Here is a 19,625-nt window from a genome sequence, read left to right on the forward strand (position 1 = left end):
ACCATTAAACAAAATCAAAAACAACAGGTTTGCCAAGTTATTTTTCAATATAGTTTCAGAAGATGATAAAGTACAATTTCACCTTATTCAGTCATTTGCAAAATGCAGCCATTGCTGGAAAGACCAGTCTTTACTTCCCATAAATAAATACTAATCCAGATGATATCAAATCATCTCAAACTATGGCATTGAATCAGATTTTTTTCCACAATTCTGAAAGTCTTAAAAATATACAAGAAATGTTGAAAATACTCATTAGGTTCAGCAACATCTATTTCAGTTTGATGGCCCTTCATAACCATAGAACATTACAGCAAAGAAACAGGCCTTTTGGCCCTTCTTGGTTGTGCCAAACCATTTTTCTGCCTAGTCCTACTGACCTGCACCTAGGCAATATCCCTCCGAACGCCTCTCACCCATATACCTGTCCAAGTTTTTCTTAAATGTCAAAAGTGAGCCCGCATTCATCACTTCATCTGGCAGCTCATTCCACACTCCCACCACTCTCCGTGTGAAGAAGCCCCCCCCCCAATGTTCCCTTTAATGTTTTCCCCCTTCACCCTTAACCCATGACCTCTGGTTTTTTTTCTCCCCTGGCCTCAGTGGAAAAAGCCTGCTTGCATTCACTCTATCAATACTCATCATAATTTTATACACCTCTATCAAATCACCCCTCATTTTCCTATGCTCCAGGGAATAAAGTCCTAACCTATTCAACCTTTCTCTGTAACTCAGTTTCTCAAGTCCCGGCAACATCCTTGTAAACCTTTTCTGCACTCTTTCAGCCTTATTAATATCCTTCCTGAAATTAGGTGACCAAAACTGCACACAATACTCCAAATTCAGTCTCACCAATGTCTTATACAACCTCACCATTACATTCCAACTCTTATACTCAATACTTTGATTTATAAAGGCCAATGTACCAAAAGCTTTCTTTACAACCCTATCTACTTGTGAAACCACTTTTAGGGAATTATGTATCTGTACTCCCAGATCCCTCTGTTCTACTGCACTCCTCAGTGTCCTACCATTTACCTTGTATATTCTACCTTGGTTTGACCTTCCGAAGTGCAATACCTCACACTTGTCCACATTAAACTCCATCTGCCATTTTTCAGCTCATTCCTCCAACTGGTCCAAATCCCTCTGCAAGCTTTGAAAACCTTCCTCACTGTCCACTACACCTCCAATCTTTGTATCATCAGCAAATTTGCTGATCCAATTTGCCACATTATCATCCAGATCATTGATATAGATGACAAATAACAATGGACCCAGCAATGATCCCTGTGGCACACCACTAGTCACAGGCCTCTACTCAGAGTAGCAATCCTCCACTACCACTCTCTGGCTTCTTCCATTGAGCCAATGTCTAATCCAATTTGCCAACTCTCCATGTATACCTAGTGACTGAATCTTCCTAACTAACCTCCCATGCAGGACCTTGTCAAAGGCCTTACTGAAGTCCATGTATATAACATCCACTGCCTTCCCTTCATTCACTTTCCTGGTAACTTCCTCGAAAAACTCTAATAGATTGGTTAAACATGACCTACCACGCACAAAGCCATGTTGACTCTCCCTAATAAGTCCCTGTCTATCCAAATACTTGTAGATCCTATCTCTTAGTATTCCTTCTAATAGTTTACCTACTACCAATGTCAAACGTACCAGCCTATAATTTCCTGGCTTACTTTTTGAGCCTTTTTTGAACAACGGAACTACATGAGCTATCCTCCAATCCTCCAGCACCTGACTCGTGGATATCGGCATTTTAAATATTTCTGCCAGGGACCCTGCAATTTCAACACTAGTCTCCTTCAAGGTCCGAGGGAATACCCTGTCAGGTCCTGGGGATTTATCTACTCTCATTTGCCTCAAGACATCAAGCACCTCCTCCTCTTTAATCTGTATAAGTTCCATGACCTCCCTACTTGTTTGCCTTGTTTCCATAGACTCCATTCCAGTTTCCTTAGTAAATACAGATGCAAAGAACCCATTTAATACCTCTCCCATTTCTTTTGGTTCCATACATAGCTGACCATTCTGATCTTCAAGAGGACCAATTTTATCCCTTACTATCCTTTTGCTCTTAACATACCTGTAGAAGCTCTTAGGATTATCCTTCATCCTGACTGCCAAAGCAACCTCATGTCTTCTTTTAGCCCTCCTGATTTCTTTCTTAAGTATTTTCTTACTCTTCTTATACTCCTCAAGCATCTTATTTCCTCCCTGTTGCCTATACATGTTATACTTCTCTCTCTTCTTCTTTATCAGAGTTCCAATATCCCTCGAGAACCAAGGTTCCTTATTCTTATTCATTTTGCCTTTACCCCTGAATGGAACATACAAACTCTGCACTCTCAAAATTTCTCCTTTGAAGGCCTCCCACTTATCAATCACATCCTTGCCAGAGAACAACCTGTCCCAATCTACGCTTTTTAGATCCTTTCTCATTTCTTCAAATTTGGCCTTTTTTCAGTTTAGAACTTCAACCCGAGGACCAGATCTAGCTTTATCCATGATCAAGTTGAAACTAATGGCGGTATGATCACTGGAACCAAAGTGTTCCCCTACACACACTTCCGTCACCTGCCCTAACTCATTTCCTAATAGGAGATCTAATATTGCATCCTCCTTAGTTGGTACCTCTATATATTGATTTAGAAAACTTTCCTGAACATATTTTACGAACTCTAACCCATCTAGACCTTTAACAGTATGGGAGTCCCAATCAATGTGTGGAAAATTAAAATCCCCTACAATCACAACTTTCTTTCTCCTGCAGTTGTCTGTTATCTCTATGCAGATTTGCTCCTCCAATTCTCGCTGACTATTGGATGGTCTATAATACAACCCTATTAATGTGGTCATACCCTTTCTGTCTCTCAGCTCCACCCATATGGCCTCAGTAGACAAGCCCTCTAATCTGTCCTGCCGAAGCACTGCTGTAATATTTTCCCTGACTAGCAAAGCCATCCCCCCCCCACCCTTCATCCCTCTGCCTCTATCACGTCTGAAACATAGGAACCCTGAAACATTGAGCTGCTAGTCCTGCCCCTCCTGTAGCCAAGTTTCAGTAATGGCTATGATGTCATAATTCCATGTGTCAATCCAGGCCCTCAGCTCTTCTGCCTTTCCCACAATACTCCTCGCATTGAAATATGCGCACCTCAGAAGATTATTACCATCACACACAATCTTACTATTTGTGACTTTGCATGAACTACTAACATCATTTATTTTTACCCCTGTTCCACTATCTACTCTAACACTCTGGCTCCCATCCCCCTGCAAATCTAGTTTAAACCCTCCCCAATAACACTAGCAAACCTCCCTACAAGTACGGTATATTGGTCCCCTTGTAGTTCAGGTATAAAAACCAGGAAATTTCTGAAATCAAGTATATACAATGGGGTACCTAGCAAGGTACTGAAAACTTGTTCCAACCAACTTGCAGGAGTATTCAAGGATATCGTCAATCCTCATTACTGCTGCTGGAGATTTCCATCTGCTTTAAAAGGGCAGCAATCATACTGGCACCCAAGAAGAGCAGGGTGAGCTACCTCAGAGACTATCGCCTGGAAGCACTCTATCACAGTAGATGTGATGGAGTGCAATAAAAGGTTGGTCATGGCAAGAATTAACTCTGGCATGAGCAAGGACCCAAACCCATTATTACTTGCCTACTGCCACAAAAGGTCTACAGCAGATACAATCTCACTGCTCTCCACTCCTGCCTTGTGCAGGAAGGCACAGAGTCGAATGTACTTCCTAAGAAGGTTGGCGTCATTCAATATCTGTAGTGAGATGCTGAAGATGTTCTATAGGTCAGTTGTGGAGAACGCCCTCTTCTTTGTGGTGGCGTGTTGGGGAGGAAGCATTAAGAAGAGGGACGCCTCACGTCTTAATAAGCTGGTAAGGAAGGCGGGCTCTGTCGTGGGCAAAGTACTGGAGAGTTTAACATCGGTAGCTGAGCGAAGGGCGCTGAGTAGGCTACGGTCAATTATGGATAACTCTGAACATCCTCTACATAGCACCATCCAGAGACAGAGAAGCAGTTTCAGTGACAGGTTACTATCGATGCAATGCTCCTCAGACAGGATGAAGAGGTCAATACTCCCCAATGCCATTAGGCTTTACAATTCTACTGCCAGGACTTAAGAACTTTTTAAAAGCTATTATTAATGCTTTTTGAGATGGTGATTTAGATGCATATCATATTTTTTTACTGAGTTAAGTATTGTATGTAATTAGTTTTGCTACAACAAGTGTATGGGACATTGGAAAAAAAGTTGAATTTCCCCATGGGGATGAATAAAGTATCTATCTATCTATCTATCACTCAACTCTGGAGCACCTGAACAACAGCAAATCATGCATCAGGCTGCTGTTTATCAATTACACCTCAGCATTCAACATCAACATCCCCTCAGTACCAATCAACAAGCTTAAAAATCTTGGCCTCTTTGCTTCCCTCTGTATCTGGATCCTCAACACCATCATCAAGAGACCACAGCCAGCGCAGATCAACAATAATATCTCCTCCTCGCAACTATGTGGCCCAAGGATATCAGCTAAGCCCACTACTCTACTTTCTCTTCACTTATAATTGTGTTGCTAAGCACAGCTCAAGCTGCATATATAAATTTGCCGATGACACCACTGTTGTTGGCAGAATCTCAGATGGCAACAAGGTTGGCATAAAGAAGTGAGACAGATTGGCTGGTTGAGTGGTGTTGCAACAGCAACATTGCACTCAACCTCAGCAAGATCAATTAATTGATTGTGAACTTCAGGAAGTGGAAGTTGAGAGAATATACACCATTGAGGGTTCTGTGGTGGAAAGGATAAGCAGCTACAAGTCCTTGGCATCAAATTCTCAAAGGATCTATCATAGTTAATGCATTGATACAGTCACAAAGAAAGCTTGCAGATGTATAGTGGAAAGTATTCTACGTGGAGGCTCGAATATACAGGATTGAAAGAGGCTGCAGAAGTTTGTAGACTTGGCCCTCTCCATCATGGGCATAACCCTCCCCACCATTGAGTACACCTTCAAAGGTCAGTGCCTCAAGGAGGCGTAATCTATCATTAAGGACCCTCACCATCCAGGACGTGCCTTCTTCTCATTACAACCATCAAGGAGGAGATACAGGAGCCTGTTTTATTGAACAGTTTCTTCCCCTCTTTTCCCCCCCATCTTTTTATTATCATTATTAATAACAACAAAATAAAATTGATACATAGATAATGAGATTACACACATACATATTTCAACTAACTATAAAAGATTACAAGAACAATGATTACAGTATAAATGAGTATTCCCACATCGTAAATGATACAATATACAAATAGACAAGGCAAACCTAAGTGTATCATAATATAAAATAAAAAAAGAAAAAGAAAAAAAGAAAAAAAATCATTATGCAAAAAACTAATCTAAAAATCTAATAATAGAAGAAAAAAACAAAAAAAAGAAAAAGAAAAAATAAAAGAGGAAAAAAAAGGGCTGTTTATCATATCTCACAAAAATACAAAATCATCAGTGTCGTCAACTCCGATCCTCTTGACATATATGCAATCAAAACTGGAAAATCAAATAGGCCTGGAACAGGGTCCTATTACATCATATGAAAATATTGAATAAATGGTCTCCATATCTTTTCAAATTTAGTAGGTGTCAAATACACCACTTCTAATTTTTTCTAAATTTAAACATAACATACTTTGAGAAAGCCAATGAAATACAGTAGGAGGATTAATTTCCTTCCAATTCAACAAAATAGATCTTCTAGCCATTAGTGTAAGAAATGCAATCATTCGACAAGCAGAAGAAGATAAATGAAGTGAGTCCATCACTGGTAAACCAAAAATTGCGGTAATAGGATGGGGTTGTAAATCAATGTTCAATACCGCAGAGATAATATCAAAAATATCTTTCCAATATTTTTTTTATATTTAAAATATATTTTAAAATATTTAAAAATATATTTTTAAAAGCTATTATTAATGCTTTTTGAGAGAGTGATTTAGATGCATATCATATTTTTACTGAGTTAAGTATTGTATGTAATTAGTTTTGCTACAACAAGTGTATGGGACATTGGAAAAAATGTTGAATTTCCCCATGGGGATGAATAAAGTATCTATCTATCTATCTAAAAGCGGACACGACCAGAACATACGAGTTAAAGATGCTATTTCAGATTGACATCTATCACAAATAGGATTTATATAGGAATAAAAATGAGCCAATTTATCCTTGGACATATGAGCCCTGTGTACAACCTTAAACTGTATTAGTGAATGTTTAGCACATATAGATGATGTATTAACTAATTGAAGAATTTTATCCCAATTCTCAATAGGAATAATAATGTTGAGCTCTCTTTCCCAATCATTTTTTGTCTTATAAAGGGGCTCTGAACGTATCTTCATAATTATATTATAAAGTTTTGATATAAGCCCTTTCTGAAAGGGGTTTAATTCAAACAAATTCTCCAAAATGCCTGAAGACACAAAATTTGGAAAAGTAGGAAGTACAGTATTTTAAAAATTCCTAATCTGTAAATATCGAAAAAAATGAAATCTAGGCAAATTATATTTATTAGATAACTGCTCAAAAGACATAAAACAATTATCCAAAAATAAGTCAGAAAATCGTAGTAATCCTTTAGTCTTCCAAGCCAAATAAGCCTGGTCTATAATTGAAGGGTGGAAAAAACAATTGGATACAATAGGAAAATTTAAAACAAACTGAGTCAACCCAAAAAAATTCCGAAATTGAAACCATATACGTAAAGTATGTTTAACTATCGGGTTGTCAATTCGTTTCGGCAATTTAGAAAGAGCAAAAGGGAGAGAAGTCCCCAAAATAGAACCCAGTGCAAAACCTGGTACCGATTGAATTTCCAGGCTCACCCAATGAGGGCTAAAAGATCCATCCCAATCTTTCAACCAACATATCAAATATCTGATATTAACTGCCCAATAATAAAATCTAAAATTAGGCAATGCTAATCCACCTTCCTTCTTTGCCTTCTGTAAGTATATTTTACATAACCTAGGATTTTTATTCTGCCAAATATATGAGGAAATTTTTGAATCAACATTAGTAAAAAAAGATTTCGGAATAAAAATTGGTACCGCTTGAAAAATATATAAGAACTTAGGTAAAATAACCATCTTAATAGTGTTAATTCGACCTATCAGAGATAAAGATAATGGTGACCACTTAGTAAACAAGCATTTAATCTGATCAATTAAGGGTACAAAATTAACCTTAAATAAGTCTTTGTGGTTTTTTGTGATTTTAATCCCTAAGTAAATAAAAGAATCATTAACTAATTTAAAAGGTAAGTTTCCATAAATTGGGACCTGTCTATTTAAAGGAAACAATTCACTCTTATTAAGATTTAACTTATATCCAGAAAAATCACTAAATTGAGCCAACAATGATAAAACTACAGGAATAGATTTCTCAGGATTGGAAATAAATAATAATAACTCATCTGCATACAAAGATAACTTATGAATATCTGTCCCACGATTAATACCAAGAATATCCTGTGATTCTCTGATAGCAATTGCCAAGGGTTCTAAAGCAATATCAAATAATAGTGGACTAAGACGACAGCCTTGTCTAGTGCCCCGAAATAAACGAAAAAAGGGAGATCTTTGATTATTAGTAAACACCGAGGCTACTGGGGTATGATAAATCAGTTTAATCCAGGAAATGAATGTCGGACTAAAATTAAACTTCTCCAACACATTAAATAAGTATGGCCATTCAACTCTATCAAATGCTTTCTCTGCATCTAATGAAATAACACATTCTGAAATATTATGTGAAGGAGTATACACAATATTCAATAACCTCCTAACATTAAAAAAAGAATACAGATTTTTAATAAAACCGGTTTGATCCTCCGAAATAATTTGGGGTAATACCTTCTCCAATCTGGATGCAAGTAACTTGGAAAAAATCTTGGAATCTACATTCAGTAAGGATATTGGTCTATAGGATGCACAATCAGTAGGGTCTTTATCTTTCTTCAATATTAAAGAAATAGAAGCTCTATAAAAAGATTGTGGCAAATTGTCCAATCTAATTGCTTCTTTAAAAACCTTATATAACCGAGGAGAGAGAGTAGCGGAAAAACATTTTAAAAATTCTGCTGTATACCCATCCGGACCAGGTGCTTTCCCTGAATTCATGGAAGAAATAACCCCTTTGATTTCTGCATCAGTCATAGGAGTTTCCAATATTGAAAGATCATCTGGTGATAATCTTGGGATATTCAATTTCCCAAGAAAATCACACATGGCATTGCAATCCTGAGGAAATTCAGAATGATACAGGGAAGTATAAAAATCTTGAAATGATTTATTTATCTCATCATGGTTAATTGTCAAATCCCCATTTTGCTGACGGATCTTAGTAATTTGACATTTAACCAAAGCATTCTTCAATTGACTAGCTAATAGTTTACCCGATTTATCACTATGTATATAAAAATCAGATCTGGACTTCATCAGTTGATTTTCAATCGAAGATGTAAGTAATAAACTATATTCTGTTTGAAGTTCAACCCTTTGTAAAGCTCCTTACTAGGAGTAATCAAATATTTCTTGTCAATCTCTTTAATTTTATCAACCAATAAAAGAGTTTCCTTCTTTATGTGTTTTCTCAGACCAACAGAGTAAGAAATAATCTGTCCACATATATATGCTTTAAAAGTGTCCCAAAGTGTTCCGTAAGAAATATCTTCCGTGGAGTTGGTTGAGAAGAAGAAATCGATCTGTTCATTCATAAATTTAATAAAGTCCGGATCTTGCAATAAGGTAGAATCAGACCGCCATTGTCTAGCATTATGAACTGTGTCCGTAAATTTAATAGAAAGTTTTAATGGAGCATGGTCAGAAATAGCTATACTATCATAATAACAACCATTTACCGAAGGAATCAAACAAAAGTCAATACAAAAATAATCAATTCTCGAATAAGAATGATAAACATGTGAGAAAAAAGAAAACTCTTTGTCCTTAGGATGCCGAAATCTCCAAATATCAAAAATTCCATTATCAGTCAAAAAAGAGTTGATACAAGTGGCCGACTTATTGGGTACAGTCTGAGTAGATATAGATTTGTCCATCAAAGGATTTAAACAACAATTAAAATCACCACCCATTATTAACTTATATTAATTTAGATTAGGTAAAGAAGTAAATAAGGACTTAAAAAAATCAGGACAATCCACATTTGGAGCATAGACATTAACCACAGCAACCTTTTTATTAAAAAGTAAACCCATAATTAACAAAAATCTACCATTCGGATCCGAAAAGATATCATGTTGGACAAATGTAATAGAGGAGTCAATAAAAACTGAAACTCCCTTTACTTTGGCATTCGAATTCGAATGATACTGTTGACCCCGCCAAAACCTAAAAAAGCGATAGTTATCCTCCTTCCTCACATGAGTTTCTTGTACAAAAATGATATGAGCATTAAGTCTTTGGAATACTTTGAAAATCTTCTTACGTTTAATCGGATGGTTTAAACCATTAGTATTCCAAGAAACAAAATTAATGGTCTGAGCCATAGTTCTAAAATCAACCCTTTGGTATAAAAAGGGTTAACCAAATTACAAACTCATGCCCCCGGAAGAGGAAAAAGCGGACCCGGAAGTGACGACATCGCGGACATATTTGTAGTTTAAAATCAGCCCAAATGAAAAAACTAAAAACTGGTAAAAAAAAATATAGAATTAGAAAAAAGACCACCCCCCTCCCACTCAAGAAAGAGAAAAAAAACCAGAGCCAAAAAAAGGCCGGGAAAAAGAAAAAATGAAACTAACACTACCCCCATATCAGCGGAAGACCACTCCATATATAAAGGATATATATAAAAAAAACCACCCAAACTTTAAAAATTATAATCACTATACTAGAACCAGACTTCTTAATATAATTGGTAGTAGAAAAAAAAACGAAGAAAATATAATCACTAAAAACTTATAAATCGGGTTAAAACCCAAACAAACCAAAAAAAATATTTAAACTGTGATAAGCGATGCATTGTAGGAAGAAGACAAGAGAAAAAAAAAGCGCCATCTTAAAAAACACCAAAAATGTTTTATCAAAAAACCACCATCTTAGTAAAGAAGTATTCACCTTCGAAGGATTAAAAATACACCTTCGAAGGAACAGAAAATAGTCAGCGATACAGTATAATGGTTAAAGTGTGTAAAACAAAACGATTAATATGTCGAAAAAACACTTTAACTTGAGTATAAAGTGTACAGTAAACCTACACCAACAACCAGAAACAAAATCTGGTTTGGAGGATCAAAAACCATCTTACACAATCGAAATCACTCATTCATTCGGCCTGAGAGCCCGTAGCAGTAGGGAAGTTCCCATTCAGAAAATATCTCGCTTCAAATGTAGAAAGAAAAACCCGGCGAGGAGCGTTCGGTGGAGAGATTCTGAGCTTCGCAGGGTATAAGAGCGCTGGTTTTAAATTTTTCTCATAACATTCAGATATCAGCGGTTTAAAAAGAAGCCGTGCCCTCATTACCTCAGGACTAAAATCTTCTATGAAGCGGAAATTGTGATCTTGAAATTTAACCATTCCTACACGCCGAGCCACACAAATAAGTTGCTCTTTAACATGTACATAATGGAACCGGACAATTACAACCGAAGGTTTAGCTGAAGCACTCGGTGATTGACGCATAATTCTATGCGCGCGATCAAGTAACGGCGGACTGTCTGGAAAAACAGACGGGAACGCATCCTTTAAAAGTTGAGCAAAATACTCCCTAGGGTCGTCTTTTTCGATACCTTCTGGGAGACCAAGTATACGTAGGTTCTGTCTTCTGGACCGATTCTCAAAGTCGACACTCTTGGCTTTAAGTGTTTCCACCAGTTTAGTAGTCGAAAGTAAGTCCTGTTGCAATTTTTCAATTATCAAATCTCGTTTCCGAGCGTCTTCTTGCAGAGATGCGATGAGAACTTGCTGCTGGTTAATTACTGAATCCGTCTTATCCATATAATCTCGAAAAGCCTTTATATCTTGTTTAAAAATTTGTTGTTGTTCATCAAATTTTTTTATCCAAAACCTCCAATAACAATTCGTAAGTTAATTCAGTGCGTTGCGGATGAGCTTGCTTCTTTCCATTACCGTTCGGGTTCCGCCCAGGTTCTCGTCCTTTAGATCTAAGAGCCATTTCTGAGTACATATCTTCAAAAATTCACAATAAACTCTTAACGATAAGTCCAAAAAAATAGCAAGAATCTTTTGGTGTAGGTAAAAATAAGTTGAATAAGGGTGATCAAAGGTTAAAAAAAGTAAAGGTTATGGAGCGAATCTAAAACAGTACTCACTCCATGAGCGTCTCCCGCTGACTCCTCTTCCCCTCTATCATCTGATTTCTGAGCAGTCCATGAACAGAACCTCACAGTTCCCTACCACTTATTTTGTACTGTACTACTGCCACCAAACAACAAATCTCACAACATACATCAATGATAGTAATCCTGATTCTATTTTGAGTTGCAGAGAAGAGAGGTATAGGGAGAATAAGGGAAATGTCCAAGAGAAAGTTAATGGCACCATTTGGTGTTGGTTGAGAGAGGGTGAAGGAGGCTTGTAAGTTGCTACTATTCCGTTGGGACTGAGAGGAGAGATAAGAAAGAAACAAAATAAGAAATTTGAGTTATGGAACAGAGGGATATCAGGAAACATGAAATTAAAGGGAATTTTGGAGAAGTTAATCAGGACAGCTGTCATAGCGGCGAGAGAGAAACTGAGTTAATGCCTTATGTCAGAATTGGGCAAGATCACTGGATGGAAACATATAGCAGGCCATGCAGCACCCATGGAACTAATGCCTCCCACATATCAAAAAGTCCCCGAAATACCATCACTGTTTCTCTCTTTTCAGAGGTGGCTCTTGGCCTGTTGAGCACCTTTAGCAATCTCAATTTTTGTATCAGAACTGGACAATTCCAGACACACACCCAAAAGGTAGATTATTTAAAGTCATTGTCCATAAGTTCTGTAGCATGTCCAGGTGGAAGACTGGATGTTCTTTACTGAGTTTATGCCAGACTTCACCAGAATAGAGTAAGGGGCCAAAGACAGAGGTAAACTGAAAGCGGGATAATGAATTAAACTGAGTGGGTTATCCTTACAGAGTAATGGAGGTATTCCAAAGAGCCGCATTTGCTTTCTCCAATGTGGAGCGTACCATATACGAACACCAGATACTGTAGAATAAACTGGAGGATATGCAAACAAATCGCTTCTTTGCCTGGAAGAAATATTTAGATTGCTGGTCAGTGGAAAGGTGCTAGAAGGACACTAAGTATGGGCATAGAAGGAAAACCTATACACGGAGGAAACAGTACCTCTAACGTGCTGAGAGGTGAGATATATCTGAATAATGGTGGCTTCTCAATGAAGGTAGTAGAATTATGGAGGATGAGAGTCAAAGGCTGCTGAAGTGAGAATGTCGAGAGAAATCATATCCTTGCTCTGGATGGGAGGAGGGGTAGAAAGCAGAACAGCTAACAGATAGACGTGGTTGAGAGTGTCAAGTGTTGGGGAAGGGAGCAGCCGAAGCAGGCCACAGTCTCAGCTCAGTACATTGCGGAGCCTGCAGACACGAAGCCTGGAGCAGGCCACAGCCTCAGTGCAGTGAAGAGCAGAGTAAACCTTGCAGACTAATGAGGAGAATCAGCCCAACCTTTGCCTCTGGTCCTGACACCCTGCCTTTTCAATCCATCTGGTCCAATGTTTAAATCATCCAAGCATCAGGTCGTTCCTCATTCTAAGACCCGGGCCCTGTCACATCAATACACTCAGGGCCTGGACCCTGCCGCCACATCTCAGCTTGTACCCGACCTTTCCAAACTGGCCCAGTGCTTAGATTGATCAAACCTCATCCTCGATTTAGGTGAACAGGCCCTGAACCTGCCTCTCCTCCGCTCCGCTTGCCCTGACTTAGACTCGCAACCGCACGATTTGACCCTCAACTCAGCCTCACCTTCCATTAGCTCTACATCATTTGCGGTGATCATTTACCATTATTTTTTTTAAATGGGATTAACGAAGTATATAGTTGTATTTCTTGTTTTGTTAACTGTTGGTAAGTTGTCGCTCGCCTTCAGCAGTGCCATCTTTAACTGGAAGTAGTTTCTTTCTACCCTTTACAAGGATTCTTTACACCCTCATTAATATTCTTCTAAATTGAAGGTCAAAATATCTTGCAATGTTGATAAGGCACTGGATTACAAAGAAGAGGAAGTTATGCCTTATTCACAAAGAGATCATATCTCACTTTGAGAGTGTACTCACATTGTGCATCACAAGTTAGGAAAGATACTTTAGCCTTGGAAAGGATACAACAAAGATTCACTAGACTGATCCTAGGGATTAAAGGATCTAGTTACTTGGGACAGAGCAAATCTAATTTTACAGGAGTTAACTCAAGAGGGTACGTTTAGAGGTCATTATCTTCCATGGGGAATTAAAGAACAGAGGTACAGCACTAAAATTAGAGCTTGCCCATTTTGGAAATGAAATCAGAAAGCATTTATTCCCTTGTATGTTAGACAATGTAATTTTGGAATTATAATCCCAAAGAAAATTTTCTGGAAGGTCATTTAAGATTTTCAAGACAGAAACTGATGTTTTTTCAGCTATCAGTATAAAGGAATAGTAATAAAAAAAATAATGAATGGATTTGAGGTCATATTTAGCCATGATCTAATTGTACAGCTCTCTGGTTTACTCCTGAATATCATATTGCATAAACAACTCCATAGACTCTACTCCAAAGTCCAGTCAAATCTAGAAATCTTAGCCACTTGCGTGGCAGAGAGGGAGATGGGCAAGAATAAGATCACATATCATGGAGAGGTCAAAAATAAGACCAACCAAATGAGGGTGTGCGTGCAGGGAGTGCTAAGAGGGATACAGGAGGAGAGGAAAAAGACAAATAGAAAGAAAAAAAGTATGCAATGACAGAGGTAAATGAGGCGACTTTTGATCATTTCAACAGTCTTTCTTTCATTCTTTCCTCTCCTTTTTGTCTACAGTCGGCCCTCCTTATCTGCGGGTTCCGCATGCGTGGATTCAACCAACTGTGGATCAGGAAAACCCAGAAGTTCTCTCTCCAGCACTTGTTGTTTGAGCATGTACATACATTTTTTCTTGTCATAATTCCCTAAACAATATAATATAACAACTATTTATATAGCATTTATACTGTATTAGGTATTACAAGTAATCTAGAGATGATTTAAAGTATACGGGAGGATGTGCATTGGTTACCGCGGATTGGGAATAAAAAAAAAATGAAGTTCTCCAAGTCTGAACAGGTACATCTGGTAATATTTAGCGTCAGTTAGTCAAACATTTGTCTTAGTATACAGTATATATTTTACCTTTCTATGCATTTAAAACACTTGAAACATATGTATTTCAATAATTAAACCACCGCGTTGCTTAGCCTTCACATGCTCCATTATTCTCACTTTATCCTTTAAAATTGTTCCCATCGTTGACTAACTGTAGCCTAATGCTTTTCCAATGACCGATGGCGTTTCACCTCTTTCCGATTGCTTTATTATTTCCACTTTATTTTCAATCGTGATCGCTTTCTGGAACAGAAACACCGTGGGCGGCACATCCCGAGCTCCACCGGGTCCTAAAGTCCACCGACTTCAGCATCCACAATTTTTGGTATCGGGGGGGGGGGGGGGGGGGGGGGGTGTCTCGGAACCAATTCCCCATAGATAAGGAGGGCCAACTGTATTTTCTTAACATCTATTTAGATATTTTTCCTAAAAAAAAATTCAATCTGCCCAAATGAATCCTTTGAACCATTCTGCCGGCTTTTGATAATAAACACCAAGAACAGCATGAGACATTTCCTGCGAAAATATCTCACTGCTCTTGGTTTGTAGAAACATTACGCACTGCTTTATTTGACAGTAAATATAACCATTTTGTATTTTTTTTTACTATGGGTGGGGTTTAATGAATCAAGGGGCTTCAATGCATGCCATGTGCCAACAAAATTTTTTGAGAGTGCCATCTTGGGCATGTGTGCCATGGGTTCAACACCTGTAAGTTTCTGTCTCACACTGTACTGCTTCTACAAAACGTGACAGTGATAGTAAACCTGAGTCCAATAATGATAGCTAGTAGCATCTTTTCAATTTTTCCTCAAACTTCCTCCCTTAACTGTTAATTCTGCAAGATTGTGGCTCACAGATCCTTTTCTGAGGCATCGGTCTCAGCTTCTTATACATTTCTTTAATTCATCTAGCTGCTTAATATGTTAAATGATTAGATGACAGGCATTTTAAAGAACATCAACAATAATTTACAAACTCATTGAACTGCTTTGTGGATCCCTGCGATAATGATTACATAATCAAGCAACATTCACAGGAAACAGCTTGTAGTCTCTCAGTTGATCGCCAGTGACATCACCATTTCATGCTCCAAAGTAATGCTGAGAACAATGAATAAGGTTGAGAACACTGCAGAGGTGACTAAGGAAGTACTAAAGTTTGAATCATCAGTCAGACCATTATTTGAGCTTCATTATATTCCACATTTTCATTCCAAGAGATACCAACAAGTCTTGTGCACAGCCTGAACAGAAGAAGCAATGAGAAGAAATGCTGATTTGCAAAACAGAAATTCTTCAGTAATATATCTTTGTTTACCTTATGTTCCAAATTCTTAAGAGGGCAAGTGATACAACATACTTACATTAGTTTGGCTTAGGCCTCCTGTTACTATTCCTATTTCAGAATTCTCACATCTATTTCTCCTGTCCATTACCTTGCACAGGACACACAGTCCTTCCAGCAAACCACAAATAAATATCCTGCTCCAGCTATTTATCTCCATCCTTGCCCATATCACTTCCATTATGGAAAGAATGTATTGCTTGCTAGACCCTCTTCTTCATTGATCTTTATTTCTGAATGCAGGTCTCTGTCTTAAATAGCCTTTTCCTATCCTTCCTTATGTAATACATTCTCTGCTTAAACTTGTTTTTAGCACTTTAATGTAAGAAGCATTTTAAATGGAAAATGCACAGGTTTCTTAAGTTTTTTTTAAAAAGGTAGTTCAGGAAGAAGGAACAGGGTGAAGCACCAAGAGAGACAGTGATGGAGATTTTACAGCAGAGCTCAGAAACTTGGACAACAAATGTAAAGCTGGTAGAGCTGGGAAAAAAATATCAAAAGATGAAAAGATAAGCACCAAGTGGGAACAGAGACAGATACTGTGGGGCATTAAAATAATACAGAAAATAAAGATAAACTAAAATTTAAAGATACTGTACATGTTGAGAGGTGAAAACAACATTAAACCAAGTCAAGTCAACTTTTATTGTCATTTCGACCATAACTGCTAGTACAGTGCATAGTAAAAAATGAGACAATGTTTTTCAGGACCATGGTTTACATGACACAGTACAAAAAACTAGACTGAACTACGTAATAAAAAAAAACCACAGAGAAAGCTATTCTAGACTACAGACCTACACTGGACTGCATAAAGTGCACAAAAACAGTGCAGGCATTACAATAAATAATAAACAGTAGGGCAAGGTGTCAGTCCAGGCTTCGGGTATTGAGGAGTCTGATAGCTTGGGGGAAGAAACTGTTACATAGTCTGGTCGTAAGAGCCCGAATGCTTTGGAGCCTTTTCCCAGACGGCAGGAGGGAGAAGAGATTGTATGAGGGGTGCATGGGGTCCTTCATAATGCTGTTTTCTTTGCGATTGCAGCTTGCAGTGTAAGTGTCTGTAATGGGAAGACAGACCCCGATGATCTTCTCAGCTGACCTCACTATCCGCTGCAGGGTCTTGCGATCCGAGATGGTGGTGCAATTTCTGAACCAGGCAGCGATGCAGTTGCTCAGGACGCTCTCAATACAACCCCTGTAGAATGTGATGAGGATGGGGGGTGGGAGATGGACTTTCCTCAGCCTTCGCAAAAAGTTGAGATTCATAGGAGTCTGACAGCATCTTTGTTGACAAAGGGTACAGAACAATTCTGCTTTGATTTATCTATGATAGCACCAAAACAGATGCTCTATCAGGTACAGCGGACACCACATCTTGGTGCGGAGCAACCACACTGCTTGCCCAGCCTGTCTCGCACCAACCCTCACAGGCAACTTGTCCAAAATGAGCTATGATATGACTCACTGTTGGGGCTGCATCAGAAAGCAGATATTCACAGCAGGGTCCTGGCATGTAGCATCAGGGAGGGCTGGGGTTAACAGCAAGTGCCTAGTATGGCAGCAGAAACAGATGTCTAGTGTTTTTTTTAAAATATATAATGGTATGTTCCTTTCAAAGTTTTGACTGCAATGGATCAGTATACTAGTCTCTTAATATTAATTGTTTTCATGCCAAAATGTCATATAAAAATTGCTACAACTGCTTATGTGTCTTACTAATTTGAAGAGTCATCCTGATACAATCAATTAGAGGAACCTCAAGATTGTCAGTCTGTAGGGATAGCCAGTCTGAACTGAGCCAAATGAAACTCAAACCAGATTAACAGATTGCAAAACTCAAGGTTAGTGCTTTTGGCTGCAACTCCCTCACATTTGAAATTCTTCTCACTGGTTCAATTGCTTCAACCCTGGTTTAGCTGAATGACAACTTCATTAGCGCTCTAACAGTTTGTTTTTTCTTCTGATTATGATTGTAGAATACAATATTTAAATTATGCTGCTGGAATGATTAATTATTTGAAATATTTATTTTTCCATGGAGGTAATCCAGGATTTCATGCATTCAGAACATCATAGCTTGCAATTAGTGCAGCATTGTCAAGCAGCTGAGGGAAACAGAAACAAATTTCAATAGCCAACAGGAAAGCATTTTGAAGCATAGCAAATTACAGGCTGTTTTATGTTATTTCCAACCAAACAAGTCTTCAAGGCTGGCAAACACCCACACATCTCCTGGAGAATTGAACATGTTCCAATAGAAGGCAATCCCAGCAATTTAAGCGACTGAGAAAGAATAGTAATTTAGATATTTTGCTTCAAATGAAGAATGTTAATCCAAGAGTCAGTGAGAATGCCTTCTATACTTGATTGGCTAGGATATTAAGAAATCTGTAAAGATCCATAACTGCAATTTTGATTCTGTAACCTTTTTACCTTAAAGAATGTGCAAAAATATTTACATATTTTATTCATATATAGCAAATCTGGCAGTGAAGTAGGACTTTAACAACCTTTCATGGCTCATAAAGTATTAGGCATGGATTCAATTGTTACATTGTTTAGAAGCTGCAGCACAAAACAGGCCTCTCAGTCTGCCAAAGCCATATTAGCAAACACTATCATATCAGATTCTATTGGGTAAAGTGATTTTACAATGTTAACAGCAACAAATATCAAAAAGATTTACCATATTTATGACAGATACATTTTAAAACTTAAACACGGTACTTAATATGTATACCATCTTTCTCAACACCAAATATACAAAACAACTCTTACTTGATTTGTTCCCACATCCTATTGGCAAGATGTAGCACCCAAAGATCCTTATAATGGTAAAACTGTTCACCATTTGGTGATGCAAATTCTCCTCCAAATACCCAAAGCTGTCCACCTGCTTGAGGAACAACCACAGCCTATTTGGAAAACCAAACAGATATTGTAGTTTGCTGTGAGAAATATTTTACTTCAAATACTATAAGTTATTGGAAACATGTATACATGATACATTACATTTACAGATCATGATGATAAGAAAGCCAATTTTTATTCTTGTATTACACAGGTAGTTCTGCTATAACCTTTTAAGCTGCACATTAGTGAACTAGGGAACACTATTTGGATCATACAAACTGCATTGTTTATAATGCAATGACTATCATGAAAACTTGATATCATGAAAATCTGTACTCTGAAGGTGACTTCAGCCTGTTCTGCTATCACACAACTAACCAAAAGGAAAGGGTTCTAAGGAATGTGACTATCATGTTAAAGAACTAAATTTGTTTATTGTCATCACATGTATCCAGGTACAGTGAAAATCTCATTCTGCATATCATTCATACAGATCAATATGTTACAGCAGTACATTGTTTTACCTTGTAAAATCTCAATAAGAGAAAGTACAATGCAGGTAGAGAAGGCAGGCAAGGTCATAATAGGGAAGATTGCAAGGTGAAGAGTCCATGTTATTTTACCAGGAACCATTCAAGTTTTATAATACTGGGATAGAAGCTGTCTGAGACTGGTGGTACTTGCTTTCAGAGTTTGGTATCTTCCTCCTAATAGGAGGAGGAGGAAGAAGAGGAGAGAATTACCAGGCTGATGGGGTCAATGATTATGCTGGTTGCTTTGCCGAGGCAGCGAATGAGTAGATAGTCCATGGAGGAGAGGCTGGCTTCCATGATGCGCTCAGCTGCAGTTGAAGGCAGAGCAGTTGCCATACCAAACCATGATGTATCCAGATAGGATGCTTTCTATGGTGCATTGATAAAAGTTGGTGAAGGTCAAAGGCAATAGGCCAAATATCTTTAGCCTTCTGAGGAAGCAGAGGTGTT

The 19,625-nt window shown here is 38.0% G+C and overlaps 1 protein-coding gene across 2 annotated transcripts in view; it reads right to left on the bottom strand.

Moving 5' to 3' along the window:
• The window catches only part of klhdc4 (kelch domain containing 4), a 97,761-nt gene that overhangs the window by 45,410 nt on the left and 32,726 nt on the right, over positions 1-19,625 (bottom strand). For both annotated transcript variants that reach the window (XM_073070164.1, XM_073070165.1), the window contains one exon: positions 18,568-18,704. In XM_073070164.1, coding sequence (XP_072926265.1) covers positions 18,568-18,704 — 137 coding nt within the window. The remainder of the gene's footprint in view (positions 1-18,567; positions 18,705-19,625) is intronic.

The sequence above is a fragment of the Hemitrygon akajei genome, chromosome 17 (genome assembly GCF_048418815.1).
Source record: "Hemitrygon akajei chromosome 17, sHemAka1.3, whole genome shotgun sequence".
Classification (NCBI taxonomy): Eukaryota; Metazoa; Chordata; class Chondrichthyes; order Myliobatiformes; family Dasyatidae; genus Hemitrygon; species Hemitrygon akajei.